At 41.9% G+C, this 20800-nt stretch overlaps 1 protein-coding gene across 1 annotated transcript in view; it reads right to left on the bottom strand.

Moving 5' to 3' along the window:
- Nucleotides 1-1949, bottom strand: part of PAH (phenylalanine hydroxylase) — a 69216-nt gene extending 67267 nt beyond the window's left edge. Inside the window, exon 1 of the mRNA XM_060164807.1 lies at nt 1890-1949. Within this exon, the coding sequence (XP_060020790.1) occupies nt 1890-1949 (60 nt within the window). The remainder of the gene's footprint in view (nt 1-1889) is intronic.
- Nucleotides 1950-20800: the final 18851 nt, after the last annotated feature.

Below are 20800 nucleotides of genomic sequence, written 5' to 3'. Positions count from 1 at the left end.
TCCCTTAATCTTTTAATCCATCACCCTGTTCTATGTTCTTTACAGCACTTATCTCTACATGAAAGTATATGTTCATTTGGTGAATTTTTTTTTACTGTCTGTCTCCTCCACAAGAATGTAATTTTCATCAGGGCAGAGGTTCTACTGTGCCTGGCTCAGAGTAGGTGCTCAGTAAGTCTTTGTTGAGTGGATGAATGAGCTGAACATCTTTCGCAGGATTGTTGTGCTCGCAGGTGGAGACCAGCCTTATGTCAGGATTACATCTAGTGTGTTCTGTTCATAAATGTGTCTTTTTTGCAGATTGTCCGAGCTGGAAGGAGTCCTGAAGACTATTCTAGTTCAAAATCCGCACCCCCCCCCCAATTTTACAGATACCAGACTGAGCCTCTCCAGCCCGATTAGGTGACTTCCCAGTACATAGCTTCAGTAAACCAAACATGAGAGCCCACAACTCCTAACTCCAGGTCTGGCATCTTACCACTGCAAAGCTCCACCAGCCACTGTGCTTGACTCAGTGTGTGTTCCTCCTGCCAACGTTCTGATGCATTTTGTTGAACAAACAAATCATTTCTGGCTAGACACCCCTGGCATTTTCCTATGCTCCAGGAAGTGTGCTAAGACCTTTATAGACATTATTTCACTTGATTCTCATACTAACTCTATAATGTGCATATTTTTATTCCAATGTTTCATATGAATAGATCTGAGGATCTGCAAAGTTAAATCCCTTGCTTTCAACACACGGGTGTTACAGAGCACTCTCTAAACCCTCCTCTTTACCCCCAGTCATCGACAGTGACAATTTGTGGTTCTCCATCTTCTAAGTGCTCTACAAATAAAACTTTAGTCCCCAGAGCTCCCTAACCAGATCGCTGCCCCTAACCTCCCGCCATAGTCACGGGGGCCCCACGGCCAGCAGCACAGAAGCTAAACGATGGCAAAGCTGGCATCTGTTCTGGGATCTGACGCCCATGCCTTCCCTCTTCAACACGAAGTTCTGTCTCCCAAGCCCTACGTACCATTTTCAAAGGAAGTCTTTCTTTCAGGACTCAAAAAAAGTTAGTCCAAAGTTCTGCAGTCTCTAGTTATACTAAAACATCAATCATCCTCTGCTGTCCAGGCTCCCTGTTCTCTAGATTGTTCTCACTAATCCTACAGTTGACAGATGCCTTAGACCCACGTTATCTCCCAGTGCTGGGCTTTAAGTCTGAACCCCAGAATCTGGGAGTGTGATCAGTCGATTAAAGAGTGTATTCTGCAGTTGTTCACCTCAAGGGAAAGGCAAAAGTTCTAGCGAACGGAATACACCCTGGACATTATCCCTGCCACATTTAGGGCTCTCTTACATTCCAAGTCCAAGGCTAACTCTTGTGCATTTTCCCCTCTTTTTAATTTTCTTCTTCCTCAGGTCTGAGTAAGTGTGAGACGTCTTCATACCCCATTTTCTCCCAAAGGTGAAAAAAAGCTACAATTTCTCATAATTTTGCCATTTTGATACCTGGCTGAGAACAGTTATAAACATCAAAGAAGAGCAGATCTGCATGGACCCCAACTGCCACTCCAGATCGTCAAGGACCAGTTTACAGAAGATACAGGCAGTGATTTGTCCAAAGACAGGCGACTAGTTGGTGGCAGCTCCGGAAGCCAGCTCCCTGACTCCTCAAGCCGTGCTCTTTCCCTGAAAGCCACACAGGACAGATGTCCTCTCACTGGGAAACATTTGTTGAGCACGTGTTATCTGTCAACTTCCTAGACATTTTCATCATCTTCAAATGAATTCAGCCTTCCTGGTGAGCTCATGGGAGTAGGAAAACCCAACACTCCTCAGACCTCTTTCCACCGGGGGCCAAACTCCCCTCCCTGCGCAGCCAAGGCCCGCCCTGGCTCACCTGTCCAAAGTCGCTGAGTTTCCTGACCGAGCCTCCGTTCTGCAGGACCACGGCTGACATGCTAGCTCCCAGCGCGTGCGGTCTCCGGAGCTCTGGGGCTTCAGTCGCAGGCGGGTTTGCAAACAGTGCAAACAGCACGTGGTGCTGAGGTTTTTAACCTGGCGTTAGGGAGGAGAGATTCCAAGGTGTCGCCTGCCGCGCTTACCCGCCACAGTCACGCCCCCGGTGGGCGTTGTCCTGACGCGGCGAGCTCCGGGTCACCCCCGCCTGGACCGCTCGGAGGGGAGGGGCAGGGGGAGCGGGCCGGGGAGGGTGTGGCTGGTGACGGGAGTACGGACTTGGCTTGCCCGCCTTGGATGGAGGAAGGCCAACAAGAGAACGCAGGGCCAAATGTGCCCTGGCGATTAGACAGGTTTGGCACTTCTGGGACTCTCAGAAGCCTGGGCACGGGTTCTCTGCGATTGGTGTAAACCTGTGACAGCCGGATGATAACCTTTATAAGAAACAGAGCCAAGATCTTAACTGAGATGGGGGAGGGGGGATTCCTTTCTATGTTACCACTAAGGAAACTGCCTTTTTTGTGCTCTGACTTCAGAACATCACATATAGGTGATGTTGTGAACGCTGGGCAGAGTGGCTAAGGAGCAAAGAGAATAATAAGATAAACGACCTGGGTTGAAATGCAGCCATGTGTCCCGGAGCTGTTTACATCACTGCTGGGAGCACCCAGAAGAGGACGCAAGCTCAGTCTTGCCAGGATGTTTTAAGAATGTGGATAAGAGAAAGAATGAGGTGATGCATTTAACACTTAGTACAGTTCATGCCATATAGTTAAACACTCCATAACTAGAAGTTATTGCTTAAAAGTATGCAACAACAAATGCTTACTGCGGACCCCTCTGTTGCATGCCAGGTGGTACTGGGGATACAGCAGTGACTTAAGTGGAGGACCCTGCCTCCTGCCCACACCCGTGCTGCCATTCTGGGAGGGAGACAGAAAACAAACAAATAAATAAGTTTAGGCAGAGCTAAGCCTTCTGAAGAAAATAAAATAGGGAGATGGGCTAGTAGGCAGGAAAATGTCATTCACCTCCGTTTTTTCAGACCCAGGAACTGAGACGAGGCATTCATTGCCACCAGGCAAAACAAAGTATAAAAGAGCACCGCAGAGTCAGAAGTTCAGAAAGGATGTGAAAAAATCAAGGGCATCAAGACCTTGAGTGCCTGCCTAATATTTAGCCAGGAGAGGGCAATGGGCTAAGAGAAAACAAGCCAATAATAGAGGTTGCTAGAAATCCGCCCCCTCCCCTCCCATAATCCTTTGACGGAATGACCAAGCACCTTCCAAAAGAGAAAAAAAATCTCAGATTCAGGATTCAAAACAAACAGATGAACTCCTGATTCCACCACTGATTAACTTTGGTCAAGTCCATGCCTCAGTTTCTTTGTCTTTAAAATGGGGCTTTAAGGGTTGCTGTTTAGGATTCTTTGAGCCTGTATGATGTGCCAGGCTTTCTACTGACTGCTAAGAAGACAGATATACGTTAAGTGTAATTTCTGTCCAAAAGAAGTCCTTGGGTGTGTGATTAATATTCTCTACGGTAAGTTGGAAGATCAGTGTTTTTGAACATGGAAGGGCAAGACCTTGACTTCCACCCTCAGGAGAATCGGTATCCTTTATCTGACTCCAGTGGTTTTCTAGTGTGGTAGACATGAAATGAAGAGTTTTACTGCACCCTAGGATTGCCTTGCAAACATCACGTCATCCCTTGATGTTGCTGGCATACTAAGGAGAGCAATGAATGTGACAGCGCCTGTTGTATTGCCATATAACAGGCATGCAATGAATGAAAACAGCAGTAACAGCTACTTACTTACATGCACATTGTATGTTAGACACTGCCAAGCTCTCCCCGTGCATGATTTCATTTCTTCCCTCATAAACTTGAACCGTGCACCCCCACTTTATAAATAAGGAAACTGAGACACAGAAAGTTTAGATAAGTAGTTCAAAGTCAAACTACATTTCACCCAATTCCAAGAGACTGGCTCATAAATACTCTTCCTTCCCTTTTTAAAATAAGACCAACACTGACTTTCAGGACAACAAAATAATAGCATACTTCTCTTTTCTTTTCACACCTACTAAAAATGGAATTCTTAATTTCCTCTCACATAAAAATGCCCCGGATCTGTGTTGGGAGGAGAGCGCAACTAGTTGTCTGCTACTTCAGAGAAAATCACTTAATAGCTTCTTTTAAAAATTATTCTGGCAAAAAGGAAAACCGTATCCATGAAATAAGATAAAAACTCACTTAAGATGAGATTGATGGTGACATGAATTTTGTAGATGATTTTCAAACTATCATTTTAATTGGGATGGAATATAATGTGTTGCTGTATGAAAAAGGGCAGTGCTGAGTCCTAAGAAAATTGATGTAGAAGGAACATTCAAGAATTCAGCCTATAGACCACTGAGATATTGTGAATGGCCAGAAAGGGGTGGGCACCATGTCGCAAGATGTGCAGTTGTGTACCCGGTAAACTTAGGGCTGACCTTCATTGATTTGGAAGTTGAAGATTTCCCAATCACTGCATGTTATCAATCGCTTTTCATTTAACCTCACAGGTAGAGAAGTAAGTTAATCATAACCTCTGAGTTCATGGCCAAAAATCAAAGCTTCCAAGGCCCCTCTCTTGTTTTATTTATTCATTCTCTTTTATCTTCATTCCCCACTCCCATTCCCTTACCCCAGAGGCCACATCCTTAACATGTTTTAATATTTAGCCATGGATTTGTTAAATGCAGGGAAATATTGGAGTGTGTACGTATTTTTCATGGATATGAGTGATGTCGTAGTATAGATTTACTATGGTATATACATGTACTATAGATTGCATGGTTTCTAACTTTTTTCTTTCAGCTATGTTCTTAGGATGTAGCCATGCTGCTGAATGTACTGGTTCTTTGTACTTTTAACTGGAGTAGAGTATTCCACCGTGTGTATCCACCACATTTGATTTCTCCATTCCCCAGTGATGGACACCTAGGCTATCTCTAATTTTCCACCACCCCAAACAATACTGCAGTAAGCAACCTCATCCTTGTCCGCTTATATACCTGTGTGAGAATTTTTCTGGGATAGAAGGGTAGGGTCCTGAATCAGGGGGAACGTGCGTTCTTAATTTCACAAAGTACTGCCAGACTGCCCCTTTGAACAGCTTGTACTAGTCCACACTCCCACAAGTAGGGCAAAAGAGTTCCTGTTGCTGGGTATCCTCAGTATTTGGCTTTTTCCAAGTGTCTGATTCTTTGCCAGTCTACTCAGTGAGAAAAGGTATGTTCTTGCTGTTTTTAATTTGCATCCCTCCTCTAACGAATGAGTTTGAGTACCTCTTTCTACACCATGCCACATAAGATTTCCCATACTTTCAATAGTTCATTATCAAATACTTTGCCTATTTTTCTGTTGGGTTTCCTGGTTTTTGTCTTGATTTGCAGGAATAATTTGTATGGTCTAGATATTACCCTCGTGCCTTTCTCAAGTCACAAAGATACCATCTCCCAATCTATCACTCTCAGTTAACTGTCAGCTGATGTCTTTCCTTGAGAAAAAATATAATTCAGATGTAATAAAAATCCATCTTAAAATAATGTTGTGGTTTGTGCTATTGGGGTCTTTTTAAGAAGTCCTTCCTCATCCCTAAGTTGCTAAGATATTCTCTTCTTTCTTCTGTCATCCTTAGAGTTTTCTCTTTCACAGTCAGATCTTTAATCTTTCTGTATCTCTTGTATAGGGGATATGGTAATCACCCAGTTGTTTTTTCTTCTCCCTCCATATCATGAGTCAGTTTTTTAATAACATGGGCAAATACTTTTCCCCAATTTTTAGGTCAGAATTTTCTGAGTTGAGATGAAATTGCCATTTATACCTGAGTCTTTCTCTAAAGCTTAATTTTATTCCATTGGTTTATTGCATTATGTCTCCTCTTGCGCCCATATCATACTGCATTTATTATTACAATATGGTTTGGTAGTATATCTTAATATCTGGTTGTCAAGTGTCCCTTCTTGACTGTATTTTTTCCCAAAGTTTATTTGTCTATTAATGCACACTTATTCTTCCATATTTCAGCTGAGACATTAATTGCTTTAACTCTGAATGTATTGGCTAATCTAGGGACACTTGTGTTAAACAGGAGCAGTCAAGAGTAGACATACGTGCTAGGTCCCAATTTGTTATGAATGCAGCCAAAGTTTCTCCATCAATATTATGCTAAATGTATGTTTTTGATGTTATAACTATCATCAGGTTTATGAACCCCTCTCTGCCCCCTGTGTGCTGAGCCTTATTTTTATCATAAAGCAATGAATTTAGCAAATGCTTTTTCTACATCTGCTGAGAAAATTATGTGACGTATTCCTTTTAGTCTATTAATGTGATGAATCACATTGGTAGATTTTTTTAGATGTTAAACTCTTCTTACAAACTAGGATAAACCTTCCTTAATTATGATATATTAATTTTTATTACACTATTAGATATGGTTATCTTATGTTTTATGTGAGATTTTCCCGTCTCTGTTTATTAGTGAAATGAAACTGCAATTTTATTACTTGTACCATCATCACCCTATTTTGACATCAAGATTACTGTAGCCCTACACGAGGAGTTGTACAACTTTCCCTGTTTTTATAATTTCTGGAACAACCTATAAGATAGAAATTATTTGTTTCATGAAGATTTGGTAGGGTAGGACCTCTTGTAAATATACTGGACCTGAAAGTTTGGGAGGCAGGAAAAGTAATGGACTATAGTTCAACTTATTTAACTATTATTGGCATGTTTATGTTTTCTGTTTCTTCTCATTTTATATTTTTTTCAGAAATTAATTCAGTCTGTCAGGGTCTCAACAAAACTAACATATTATTGTTCAAAACATTCTTTTCTTATTTTGTGAAGTTCTATTGTGTCTACCTTTATTTTTCCTGTTTCATTTTGTATTTTGTTTATTTGAATCTTCTCTTATCCTGCCAGATATTTGTCCAATGTGAGTCAGCATTACATAAGACTGCTCCTCTTTATTTTTTGTGTTGTCATTTATTTCATTGTTTCTCCCCACTTTTCTTTATTATGCCTTTGTTTGAGCTTGTTTTGTTGTTCTTTTCCCAACTTCTTGAGTTGAACACTTATTTGTTTTTTTCTTCTTTTTTTCCTGATAAATGCATTTAAAATGAAATGTTTCTAAGTACTGCTTTGGCTGTGTCTCATTAATTTGATACAGTCAGTGTATTTTACGATTGTTTGGTTCTAAATTTTGAATATAATTTTCTCAATAATCCAAGGGTTATTAGTAATCTACTATTTAATTCAAGGTACTTGAGATATTTTTAACTTTCATTTCTTAATTTTTAACTGAATTACATCATGGTTAAAGAGCCCAGTCTTTATGATTGTGATTTTTTGGAGTTTATTGAAGCTTTCTTGGTGGCCAAGCACATGTGGTCAAGTTTTGTAAATGTTTGGGCATGCTAGCAAAGAATAGGTATTCTTTATTTCTCGGATATAGGTAGAGAGATAGATATAGATATTTTAACATACTCATTTCAGAAGTTAATAAATCAGACAAAAATGATGTAGAACACAAACCATACATTCAAACGTTTACACATAGATTATAAGTATGTATGTATACATACATATCTTGTGTTTTAATCTAATCTGATAATTCCATCTTTTTATTAGAAAGTTTAACCCATTTACATTTATTATAACAACTTTTATGGTAGGACCTACTTCTGCTATTTTATTTCATATTTTCTATTTCCTGCACTTTTTATTTCATTTCTTCCTTTTGAACCTTTCTATAGAAGAATAGATCAAATTTTCTTCTTATGATTAAGAAGTTATCCTATTTGTTTTTCTTTGCTGATTGTTATGACCTGAAATATTTGTGTCCCCCCAAAATTTATATGTTGAAGCTTAATCCTCAATGTGGTGGTATTTGGAACTGAAGACTTTGGGAGATAATTAGGTCATAAAGGTAGAGCCCTCATGAGTGGGATTAGTGCCCTTATAAGAAAAGACATGAGAGAGTTTGTTTCTTCTCTCTCTGTTCTTCACTATGTGTAATATAATGAGAAGATGCCTATCTGGAAACAAGGAAGGGGGCTCTCACCAAACAGTAGATCTGCCGGCAGCTTGATCTTGGACTTCCCAGCCTCCAAAACAGTAAGGAAAAAAAAAATTTGCTGTTTTATCCACCCAGTCTATGTATGGTATATTTATTATAGCAGACCAAAACTGACTAAGATACTGGTTATCTCTGTTATTTATTTTTTCCATTGAGGTATGATTTTTAATTTCATTATTTGTGTTTGAAGAGTTAAACACTCCTGTGGATCAAAAATCCAAAAGTAAAAGCATAAATAGTGAAAATTCTGTCACACTCCCATATCCTTCAGGCACCTGATTCTCTTCCCCAAAGACAGCCAATGTTATTATTTTCTTCCAGAGACTTTTAAGCAGATATGTGTTTGTATTTGTGTGTGTACATGTATTCTTTCTCCTCCTTTCAAATAGTACCACAATATACATGATATCTTGTCATTTTGAACTTTTAACTTAATAATATGTCTTGAAATCACCTGTTTACTACGTATACCTTCCTCATTCTTTTTTAATCGCTCCATTGTACTTCTTTCTATGAATTATCATAATTTAATTGGTACTCTGTTAATGAACATTATTGTAGTTTCCAATCTTTTGCCATTACAAATAATGCTGTGATGAATAACTTTGTATATGTATCATTTTACACATAAGTTAGAATATGTCTGTATGAAAAAAAGACTCTAGGTAGAATTTCTGGGTCAAAGGAGTGGGACATTTATCATTTCAATAGATATTAAAAATTATTAATTATCCTCCAGAGGGTAACCATATAATTTATCATCCAAACTGGAATTTTTTGATAGTGAAAGGAGTGCTAGTGATAATTACACTGACACAGCAGATATAAATTGGAACTATCCCAGGCAAATCATTATGTGTAGTTTCCCAATCCATATGGGTTCTACCAATTTATATGCTACCAGAAAAATGTGAGAGTGTCTATTTCCTATAATTTTCCAACCTAATATGAGGTTGCTTACCTCAGTATTGACAAATCTTGACAAGTAGGTTCAGATACACAGAAAGACCAGACATCACTTGAGTAGATCAAACAAATCAGCTGAGTCAGAATTCACAGCAAAAAGGTTATCAACATTATCTAGGGAGAAGCAGGGCTATAGCCCTCACAAGTGAGTACACACACGTGGATGGTAATATCTGAGTGAATGAGAGACATATCAGACCTCATGGAAGCTTGGCACTCGCCTTCACACCAACCTGATGACCATGAGACTAAAACACGTCTGGACAGAGCCTTGCCTGGATCAAACAGAACTCATTGAATGACAAAATATTGATAATTACTGAAGCTAGGTGATAGGTAATTATTTTATTATCTCACTTTTATTGTATTTTTTGTCAATTTCCATAATAAAAACTTTTAAAAAGAGAAAAAAAAAACAGAACTCATTAACCTCATCCATACATTGCATAAGCTTATGAAGACGCTACAGCACAAAATCTAGAACCAACTTCCCACTTATCAATCTCTTCACGCTAACATGAACTGCGTAAGCCAAGAATGTTTATGAATTTATTGCTGTGGGAGCAGAACAAATGTTAGATACCCAGACATGTGGCCTTTAGGCCAGCCATGAGGCCTCTTCTGCACTTAACAAATTTTAAAATCCTTGACAATCTGGAGGAAAAAGAAACTCATTATGGTTTTAATTAAAATATCTTTTCTTTTGAGCATGGTTTCTATTTACTTTTCTGTGAACTATTTATACCTTGAGTTATACCCCTGCCCTTTACATTTTAAATCATCAGGCAGCACAGAGGCTTGGGCTTTATCCCAAAACCCTGCCCCCAGCCCCAGTTACACTGCACTGTGGATGATACCTGTTCTCCATGGAAGCATCTATAGTTATAATCTGGTATTGTTGTTCTTGGCACACACACAAAAGATGTCCAAATTATGATCATTTCTTTAATGGGGAGTTTTGTGTTTAGCATGAAGATTTCCCATTGGGGGACTTTAAACATGGCTCTGTGGTCTGGGTGATAGCTTCTGACTTAGAGAGGTTCAGCCCACAATAAATTGTCTCTTTGGGGTCATCTCACCATGCAGCCTAGTTCAAGTAAAACATACCTTCGTCCTGTCAATGGTGGAATCTAGCTTGCTCTCACTGTGGCCATCCATCCATGTTCAATATTCAAATAAGCTAGAGAGCTTCTTGCCTTTATACATGAGTTAGGCATAGTCCCTACATCCCCCAAATTCCAGAGAACAAAGGCCAAGCTCTCTGTTACGTTCTTTTTAACCACCCTAACTTGGTATAAGATGAAGAGGAAAGATGTCTGGAAAGAAAGGAGAAATGTGACAGCACACTTATCAATGGGAAGAAAAAATTTCACAGCACACTAACAAATCTCTCTCTAATAAAATTCTCTATTCCGATCGTTTGTGTTGGTCTCTTAGACTCCTCTTATAAATCCTTAAAGTGAGTGATGAGTTGAAGGTTGCAAAATGGGCCTCACCATCTCTTAGAGTGTCCTGTAAGAGTCTCAGACTCCAAAACAACAACCACAAAACCATGACATTTAACATACCATTAGAGTAGTAGCAGAGCCTATGGGTCTCAAACAAATTCAGATGTTCCTTTAAGTGTGTAACTAGGGCCATGCATTTATGTAGAATTTAGAAAAGGAGAATGTTGGGAGGTAATTTCCCCAGCATTTCTGCATGTCTTGGACTACCTTTCCAAGGGTATTTGCACAGCAAACAGCCTTGGAAGTGGGAGATAGTATCTCCCTCTGGGTCAAAGGGCAGATTTGTTTCCTGATCAGCATAATAGATAGATAGAGAACCTCTCCATCCCTGAAGAAATTCTATCATAATAAAATCTTTCTCCCCTCCCCAGAGAAGATTTTTGTTGTTCCAGGGTAAAGAGAATGCCTCTCTTTGGAGAGGAGGATGGGAAAGTTGCCATCAACCCTTAAATAAGACCAGAGTTTCCTAAGCTCAGTATTCCTCAGCTGTGATACAGATCCAGTGTGTGCTCAGCACCCGCCCAGATTCACTCTGCTTTGACACCCATGGACTTGAGGGACAAGGGGAGCCAGTGTAACCCTGAAACATGTTGCCTGTTTTGCTCCGAGCAATTTACTGCCTAAATTCATTTGGGCTTGTTGTTTCCTTACTGGCCAATTTCTGGAAGTTTGGCATGGCCTAGTAGTTACACTGATATTTGGGAACTGCTCAACCCACTTGATGCAGAAGAAACAAAGATGTGGCATATGTGGCGAGCTGCCCCATTTTCTTTCCTTCTCTCTCAGGAAATAGAAGCTCTGAATGTTAGCTAGCCAGCCCCAAGGCCTCCCAAAATAAAAGCATTTCCCAGGCTTCCTTGCAGCTAGATGTAATTACAGGTCTAACATTTGACCAAGGAAATGCAAAGAGAAGTGGTCTGTGCAACATCTAAGAATTGTTCCTAAAGGAAGCTGCCCTTCTCCTTCTCTTTTCTCCTTTTTGCGGGTCAGAATGTAGAAATGCTGACTGGAGTTCGAGGAGCCATATTGGATTATGAGGTAAAAGTGGGAATGGGGGCCATGATTTTCAGAGCAAAAATAGAGAAGGATCAAGATAGAAGGAGCCTGGTTCTTGACACCATGGACCATCACTCCAGCAGCCTTGGACTGCTGACTTAGACATTGACATAAGAGAAAAATTAACTTCTATTTCTACTTTGTTTATACCCATGTATAATTTTGAAATTTCTGCCACTCACAACTGAATCTACTTCCAGCAATAGAAGAGATGTGGGGATGTTCTTTAAGATGGATTTATCTGTCCAAGCACTACTCTTTCCTTATCAGAATTTAAAGAACAATGCAATGTCTCGCTGGAAAAATTTAGGATTCCTACCCTTCCACCCTGCACCCTGCACAGGCAGCTGGCTGTGAGCTTCTTCAGAACCTCACTTCTATGGTCTGCTTCTTTTTAGTCTAACTTTTCCCACACAGACAACCCAGAAATCTGAAGATTGCTATCAGTCAATGCCCACACAAACTAACAATTAATGTATGAAGAGGTTTTCATCAAAATAAAAATTAAGGCAGGCTATTCTAGGAATTCTTAGCAGAACTTAGACATTTCCTTGGGGTATAATAAAATCAGTTGGTAAACCAAATGCACTTGATCAAATTTATTAAAGGTACATATATAAAATCTTAAGACTCTGGAGCCATTACTTTAGCATCCTTCTTGGCGATCAGATTGAAGTCACTGTGTTGTCATTCATACACTCATTCATTAAATAAATATTTGTTGAGTATATTCTATGTGTTGGTCACTGTTCTAGACAGTGATGAGCAGGACATTCCATGCTCTCATTGATTTCACATTCTATTAGGGGACATGACCAGTAAACAGGAAAAGAACAACAACAACAAAAAAAAACAAGATACACTCACTACTGATATGGCCAAGAAGAGATCAAGTCTTAAAAAGAGGTATTATAAAAGAGATAAACTGTTTTGAAGAGGCTGATTTAAGCCGGATGCACAAGGAAGACCTATTCAACAAGGTAATATTTGAAATGAGAACTGAATTATGAGACAGCGCCACTCCAGATGCAAAGATATGAGGGGAGAAGGGTCCCACTGGAGGAAACATCTGCACAAAATCTCTAATACAATGAACAGGGGAATATTTTGAGGAACAGACAGAGGCCAGTTGTGGCTGAAGTAGAGAGGGGAGGGGAGAGAGGGAAGAGCTGAGTCTGGAGAGGTGGGCAGGACCAGTTCATGTATTTATAGCCAGTGGGGTACTAAAGCCAGCTCATGTAGTTGTGAGAGAGCTGGTTCTTCAGTTCTGTGAGCCTGTTGCTAAACACGTCCCTGATTATAAACTAAATTATATAAACTTAAAATTAAATAAATTGCATTTAAGACAAAGGTTATAAATCCTCAAGATTTAATTATTTCATAATTACTTTACTCAATTTTATCATCCATGCTCTTAAGGTTATTTACGCCCATTTTATCTGGACGGTAGAAATACTACATAATAATATGCTACCACACCTCTCTTCTCAACATCATACGTACATTGATAGCTTGAAATCTGCCAAAGTGGGAATGTTTACTCCATGGAAATCAGCAAACACTACAAGTCAGGGGTGAAGTCAGTGGGTTGTTAAACATTTACCACCATCCCACCAACAATAGTGACAGCAGCAAAGCCACAAGTAGGACTGGATCGAAGTCAGATGCCTCAGAGGCAGGACAACAATATCAGTCAGGGATGGAAGACACGTTGGGGCAGAGCGGGCTCAGCTACTGGTCAGTAGAGCTATGGCATCAAATCCAAGCAGATAAGGGTAAGATTCGGTTTAAGAAAAATCCAAGGTCAAAGCCAGGGGAAGCTGCCGCAATAGTGGGGCTTGGTAAGGGCTGGTGCTCAGCTGGTCAACGCAAGTACTGCCTCTTCCAAAAAGCACTTCCTCCAGGTGGGAGCCATCACCCCTTCTTGACTCAGATAGCATCTTGACTTTTCTTCTGTAACTAAACACATAAATTCTCTCGTTGTCTTGTTTTCACTGTCTGTCTCCTCCTTCTAGATTAAGAACTCTCAGACTAGAGACCAAATCTTAGTCTTTCTAAATTCCAGGACTAAGCATGGTGTCTGGTGCATAATACTAAGTACACAATTCATATTAGTTTAATCAGAAATGTAGAAAAATATGTACAAAAATGTTCAGGTCAGAAAACTTTGGGGGGGGAGTGAAAACTTCATCAACAGGGGAATAATTAAATTACACTTCATTCACATAGTAGCCATACAAGTTATTTTTTAAATCATAAACATTTATCATACTTAAAATGCACACAATTCAACCCATGACAAATAAAAGTCAAATATATAGTTTTGTATTCCCCATTGTGTAAATATGCCAGGAAGAATACAAAAACAACAAAAAAGAATGAGAAAGAGGCGTTTTCTTTAGACTGTGGGATTGGGAGAGGGGTTTTTTTGTTGTCTTTGTTGTTATCTCTTCCATTTAAATGTCTATGAGGAAGGAAATTTGCAAAGAAAGAAGGTAGCTTGCCTAGAAAACTTGCCCAAAGCCATGTTGGATTTCTAATTAGACGTAAATGAGCTATCCTTCAGCTTTATTCTTTCCATCTCATCCTCTCTGGAAAGAGAAAGGGACAAATATTTATTCTGCATTTAAATATTTATTCAGTATCAGGCATATTGCAAAGGTTGTCTTACTTAATTCATTCTATTGTATAAGCCAGTGAGAGAGATTTTGAATATTCCCGTTGTATGGATGAGGAATCTGAGATATTGTGGTCTTGTAGGAGAGGAGGCAAAAGACCTGGGGTGGTGATGTTAGTCTTGAGAAAAATACTCGTCATCATTTCCTGTTTACTCTTGAGCGACAGAAGAGCTCTCTGTGGAAGGTGAGGGTGGTATAAACACCCCTGTCCACTCAGAGACCCCTCTTCCCTGTAGAGCCTTGGTAGGTTTGACCATTTGAAAGCTAGGGTCTTGGTGGCTGCAGTCATTACTCATTGAGTGATAAATTTGGGAAACACATCTACTGAGGCCCACAGCCTACCAGACCGATGGGATGCTCAGTTTCTTGGTAAAACACATGCATGATCTTAGACATAGATTCTTTTTCTAATTCTTCTGCATCTGTCTCACCAGGGGGAAGCTGGCTGAACTCTAAGGTTGAGGAGACACTGGGGGGACTAGAAGTGAGTGAGATTCATCCATACAACCTAAAAATATATGTTAAGCTTTTGCTGCAATACTGGCACTGTTTTAGATTCAAGGATGTAACTGCCTCCCTGAGTTTGTGTTCTTTTTAGGATGTGGACCTTAATAAAATTACAGGAATAAATTCAAATTTACAGCTGTAACAGAGGACATGAAGGAGATGTACATGATACTGAAAGAGCCTTTCCCCAGGAGGTTTTCTTGATCTCAGAATATGAAGTAGAACATACCTAGATGAAAGAGGAAGGGAGGAACCTGGAACTGTCTGGAAAGTTCCAGGCAGAAGGAGCAGCATATGCAAAAGTATGTGGTGGAAACAGTGGAGAACGTGGTTGAAGATGCAGCTGGAGAGCTAGAGAAAGCCAGACCATGCAGAGTCTTGTAGACCATTTTAAGATTTTTTTTTTTTTTAATCTTTAGGCTGAAAGAGTTGCAAAGCCATTGAAGTATGTAATGAGACGGTGTTTCTCTGAGATTTGCATTATCACGAGATCACTCTGGCTGAAGTGTGGAGAGTGGAGGTGGGGTTGGGGGCAGGGCAAGAGCAGTTAAGACGTGATTACATTTGTCCTGGTGAGAAATGGCCATGGTTCCTTGGACTAGAATGGTACTGATGGTAGAGACGAAGAAAGTAGGATGCATTTGATAAGGACTTAGAAGGTATCCATTTAGATATGGTGGGTGAGGGTGAAAAACAAGTCAAAGATGATTCCTAGGCTGCTGAGTCGATGGAGAGAGTGCCATTCTCAGAGATGGCTCCATGTTTGCTCTTGACAGACCAAAGAGATCCATTGAGTTGGGCTCTCCAGGCTAACCATTGAAAAGATGCCTGTGGAACTGAAACTCATTGGGATATTAAGTTAAAGGTGGAGAACCTAGACCTTCCTTTATGTGTGGTGTTTCTAAAAGCAATTTTTCTATTTTGTATTTTACTTTTTGATTTAGAGAGTATTTTCACATACATTATCTGTAAGATACAAATTATTCTTTCCATTTTGAAAATGAGGAAAAAATTAAGTGATTTGTCCAAAGTCACACAGGCTATCTTGAGTCCAAATTCCATGCTCTTGTTGCTTAACTTCAGCCATTCAATCATTCATTCAGTCATTCAATATATGTCTACCATTTACTCACAGGCACTGGAGGCAGATTTATTATGGAGCTTATGAAGCTAAAGCATTAGGGTCCTGCACGTACATAGACTCCTTCATGGCTCCTGGAGGGACTCTAGCAATGGTTCATATATAGACATATATTTCTGTAAAATTTTCCAAAGAGAGTTAAACCACAATCAGGTAAGACTGCCGTCTCTTTCCACTCTGATGTCCTCTTCATCATACTTTTCATGCAGAGTGGCCCAGACATCATTGAGATCAAGCTAAGAAGAAGTTAAGATGAAGTTACATTTATTGAATAGTTTGCATTTAGTGGATGCATTTATGTCATCTGCAGTCATTTTCATGGATAGCTCTCGCTGCTTGTCTACCTGTAAGAAGTGTTTCAGGAACACTCCTACTGTTCACTGCCCTGGGTCACTGAGTCTTAAGGTTCGAGGTCAGAAGCCTTGAGAGTGTGGTCTAAGTGCCCAGTTTTCTTCAGCCCCTGGTCAAAACAGTTTCCTTTCCGGGGATCTAATGCACAACAAAGTGACTATAGTTAACAATACTGTATCGTATACGTGGAATTTACTAAGCAGGTGGACCTTATGTGTGCTCACCACATGCGCGTGCACACGCACACACACACACACACACACAGTGAAAAGAAGAAAAAGAAAATGGTAATTATGTGAGGTGATAAGTATGTTAATTAACTTGATTGTGGCGACATGAACAGCAAAACATCAAGCTGTACACCTTAAATGTATGCAATTTTAATTTGTCAATTAGTTATACTTCAATAAAGCTGGGGGAAATATCATATGCTTGGGCAACTCCCCCAACCCCCCAATTTAAAAAAAGACCTGAATTTCTTTCCTTGTTAGGAATATACTTGATAATAAAGCATGAGGATGAGAAGGAATCGATGGAAAGTTAAGATTTCCAAGGTGGAGCTTCTCTGAGTGCAGACAACACCCAAGATATAGCCTTGAAACAGCATAGCCAAAGAGGAATGGAGGTTAAGTTTGTTGGAGTCTCAAAAGTCGAGGAAACGAGAGGCTCTGTGCTCGGTAGGTTGTTCCAACGGCCCTTTTCTTCCCACTGCAAATTTTTGCCAATTCTTCGGGGCCAGCATCAAAGATCATCCCTTAATAACTTACCAATCCTCTCCACCCCCTTCAGAAGTCAGCAGGACACCCCTTAACCCAAAGAAAGTATATTCATGAGACTAGTGTAACTTCTTTATCAGAAGAGATTAATTCTTCATAGCTCTGAATAATGGAGACTGTGTCTTATCACCTGAAATGCCTCTAGAGTACTAGTTCTCCATCTTCAGTGTACAAAAGGACTACTCCATAGCTTGTTATAAAGGCCAACTGGCCAGATTATGACTTGGTGGGTCTGGGATGAAGCTTCATAATCTGAACCTTAACAGCACGTCATGTATTTCTAATGTAGGTATTGTGTGGACGTGATACAGACAGCACGGTGCTCTGTGCTTGAACTGAATTGTATGGGATAGAACTAGTAAAATCAACTTGCAATGAATGGAATTACAAGAGTTTCACGCAGTCCTCACTGCAGTTCAAGAAATAACCGGCAGGTGGCGGGAGACTCATACAACCCACCTAGGAGGACTTCGAGCTTCCATGGCCGCCAAATCCCAAACCAAAAACTGCTCAGGAAGTCAAAGGGAATCCTGTGACCCAAGCAAAGCCGCCTTTAGCCAGAGTGGTGAGTTTCTTCTCTTTGCATGTGAATCCTGATGAGCCAATGGCCCATCTCTTACTCTGGCCCCCAGGGCTGAAGTTATGCTGACCCCATAATGCAGCCTCTGGCCCCTAGGAACCATGTTCCTGGCACTAGCAAGGACTGGTCTCCATCATGAAGCAGTATGAGGTCATGTGCCTTCTGAAGGTCCTTGCAGTAAAGATCAGCAAAAGATGTTTGTCTGCTCAAAGAGGGAAGCTGTTGCCAATAGAGGGTCATGTGGTCGTGCCTGTATTGTCTGTGTAGTCAGAGCTGAAGGGGAAGCATTTTACTCAGTCCCCTTATTTTTTAGACGGAGAATTGTCTAGGAGAGAGTAAGCCATTTGCCCAAGGGCACAGAGATAGAAAGTTCCAGAACCTGGAGTCTGTCTGACTTCAAGTGGCTAGCCTTTTCACTGCACTTGATACTACAGGTGTTAACGGGTGTGTGCGTGTGTGTGTTTACTTTATTAGTGTCTGCTCATGAATTATTGTCATACAGGAGAAGCTGGGGGTGACCGTCTGGTGGGGGAAGAGGGGTTGGACGTGTTTGCATCAACAAGTCCGCTTTTTACCTAGATCGTGTATTTACTTGGGGGTAACCTGGAGGATGAGGGAGGGTGAGAGTACACACTAACAGAGCATGAGGGGAGAGGGCAGAGGGCTCTCCATTGTTTTTAAACTGTGTTTTAATGGACCTTCTTGTCTTATACTCCTCCTTTTCTGTCTACTAAACTAGAAGCTGACTGAAGGCAGATTGTCTTATTTATCTCTGATTATATTCAATAGTTATTTGACGAATCAGTGAGCATGTCAACCTTGATCATTTGGGGATCCAAGCAATATTTTCTAACATCTGAGATGAATAGCACATACCTCCTGTGATGTATTTCAGTATGCTTATATTTAATTGAGAAATGCATATACAGTGTTCACTCGGTGCCCAGCACGGTTCTCAGCGTTTTACAAATATTAACTCATTTAATTCTGTTTTTGTTGCTGTTTATTTAAGGTTTCACGACAACGAATAACCATGTATCAGAAATTACCCTCTTCCTCTCCCTCCACCTCCTACCCCAAAAGACTCTGCAAATGCTAGGTCTAGGGAAGGGGGAGCGGGGAGGAAAGAGTTCAACTGTCCCACTTTGGGGGCCCACAGTTGCCCAAGTAGACGCTGGGCCCTGGCAGCGGCCTCTTTCTTGCTAACCTGGTGCGAGCAAACTTTCCCCTTGGCCGGCTGGGGCCAGCGTCAAGGTCTGCAGCGAGGTGCAGACAGCTCTCAGCCGCTGGCTGATTTATAGGCCAGAGCATTCCCCGGCCGCGCCGCAAGGAGTCGGGCTGAGCTCGGACTTTGGGGAGGTGATGATGGACACAGGACACGTGGCCACACAATGGGGACACACGACTGACCTCAGTCACTTCGGCAAACTGCCCCTGTTTTCAGGAGGCGGCAGGAGCGTTTCAGGAGCTCCAGCTCTAGGGCCCCGGGCGGCGCCTGCGTTCCTCTCCCCAGCAGGCAGCGCCCCTCGCCCGCCCCGGTGAGCGCAGAGGGCGCCCAAGGGCCTGCTGGGCCCCCGGAGCTCTCAGAGGCCTCTGACCCTCAGCCCCAAAGTCCTTCCCTCAGCATGCGAGCCTTGGTGCCTTCCATATTTTGTAAAGAAAGGCACACGAACCATCTCCGCTTGGGGGCTGAGACTGGCCAGGGCGCGCTGGGAGTGAACTTTCCCGGCTGGTCAGATAGGGACACCCGGGTATTTTGCGATGTCACCAGGCGGCCGGGCAGGGCCTGGGTGACAGAGGAAGGGTCAAAAGGGGGGTGGACTGTGCGTGTTGTGTGTGTGGCAGGAGGTGGGGGGCTGTGAGGAGAGGGAATCAGGGGAATGAATAGGGGGTTGGGGACGCCTGCATTTGAGAAGAAGCAATCAAGATACGGAAAAAATAAACGGATTTTTTTTCTTCCCTGCTATATGCAAACTGTCACTTCGGGTTACACTGAGCCTTTATCTGGCTCATTAGCATGAGCTGTGGCTAACGCGCTTAAACCCTCTAATTATTTATCATGCCGTCACGGAGCGGGTCGCCAGCCCGGGGCGCATCGCCACCCCGGGGCGCACTTGCGGGGACCCGGGGCGCAGCGCGCAGTCTGGCTGTGCGCTACCGGGAAAGACCCTCCCCGCCAGGGCCCCGCGGGGCGCTGCTCCACGAGACAGCTTTGCAGAGTTGTTGGGGTGTATCAGAAGTGCCCTCTCCCCAAAACTCACCCGCGGGGAGCTGATGCAGCACTCAACTCTCGTCTACACTCGCGCCCAATCTTCTCTATTGCCACCCGAAGCTGGAGCGACGGGGAACAGGATTTTTGCAAAACTGGAAGGCAAACTAGGAGCTGGGTGGTGTGTTGGGTGCACTCTTTAGAAGGACTTAGGGGACAGCCCAAAGGCTGCAGGAGTCCTCCTTCCAACCCTCCTCCCCACCGAGTTCCAAGAGAGTTCAGAAAGTCGCGGGTGGGCGGGGGTGGGGGCTGGGGAATGCGCTGGGCTGACAGCCGGCCCACTCACGTCCAGGGTCCTATTCAGAAAACAGTTTCAAAATAAGTTAACCTCCATCGGGTGTTTTTTCCCCCCTCCCTTTCTAATTGTCCCCCCTTCCCCCTCCGTCTCTCCGTTCTCATCTGTTTTATGTTCCTCTGCGTTCTGCCAACTATTTTATCTTTATTCCTTCTCTTTCTCTCTGGCCATTCATTCCTTTTTTGTGTGTGTGGCTTCCCCGGCTGATGTGAGGGCTCGTTACCACCCACTGCACGCTCGCTCCTGTAGCTGAGGTGTTTCTATACAAACTGGAGCGTCCAGTTGTCATATTAATTATTACACTGAGTAATGACTGAAATGGTCAAAATAAGGGGAGAGTCGAGAGCGCTTTTTCTTGCTGCTCAAAGATTCAGCAAAGAAGCCGTGCAACAAAGCACTAATTGGTCCCCAGAAACACTCCGACAAGGCATGGAAGATAGGTTTCATAGAACCCGGCGATTGTGAAGGGGGGAAAGCGCTGAATGGACCCCACGCTCCTTTTCTAAACTCTCTTGCTGAGCAAAAAATGGACCTCTGTTTGAATACTGCCCTGATCCTTGAATACTATACCCAGCAGAGAAAAAATGCA

The sequence above is a fragment of the Lagenorhynchus albirostris genome, chromosome 11 (genome assembly GCF_949774975.1).
Source record: "Lagenorhynchus albirostris chromosome 11, mLagAlb1.1, whole genome shotgun sequence".
Lineage (NCBI taxonomy): Eukaryota > Metazoa > Chordata > Mammalia > Artiodactyla > Delphinidae > Lagenorhynchus > Lagenorhynchus albirostris.
This window is presented reverse-complemented; position numbering and strand designations above follow the sequence as displayed.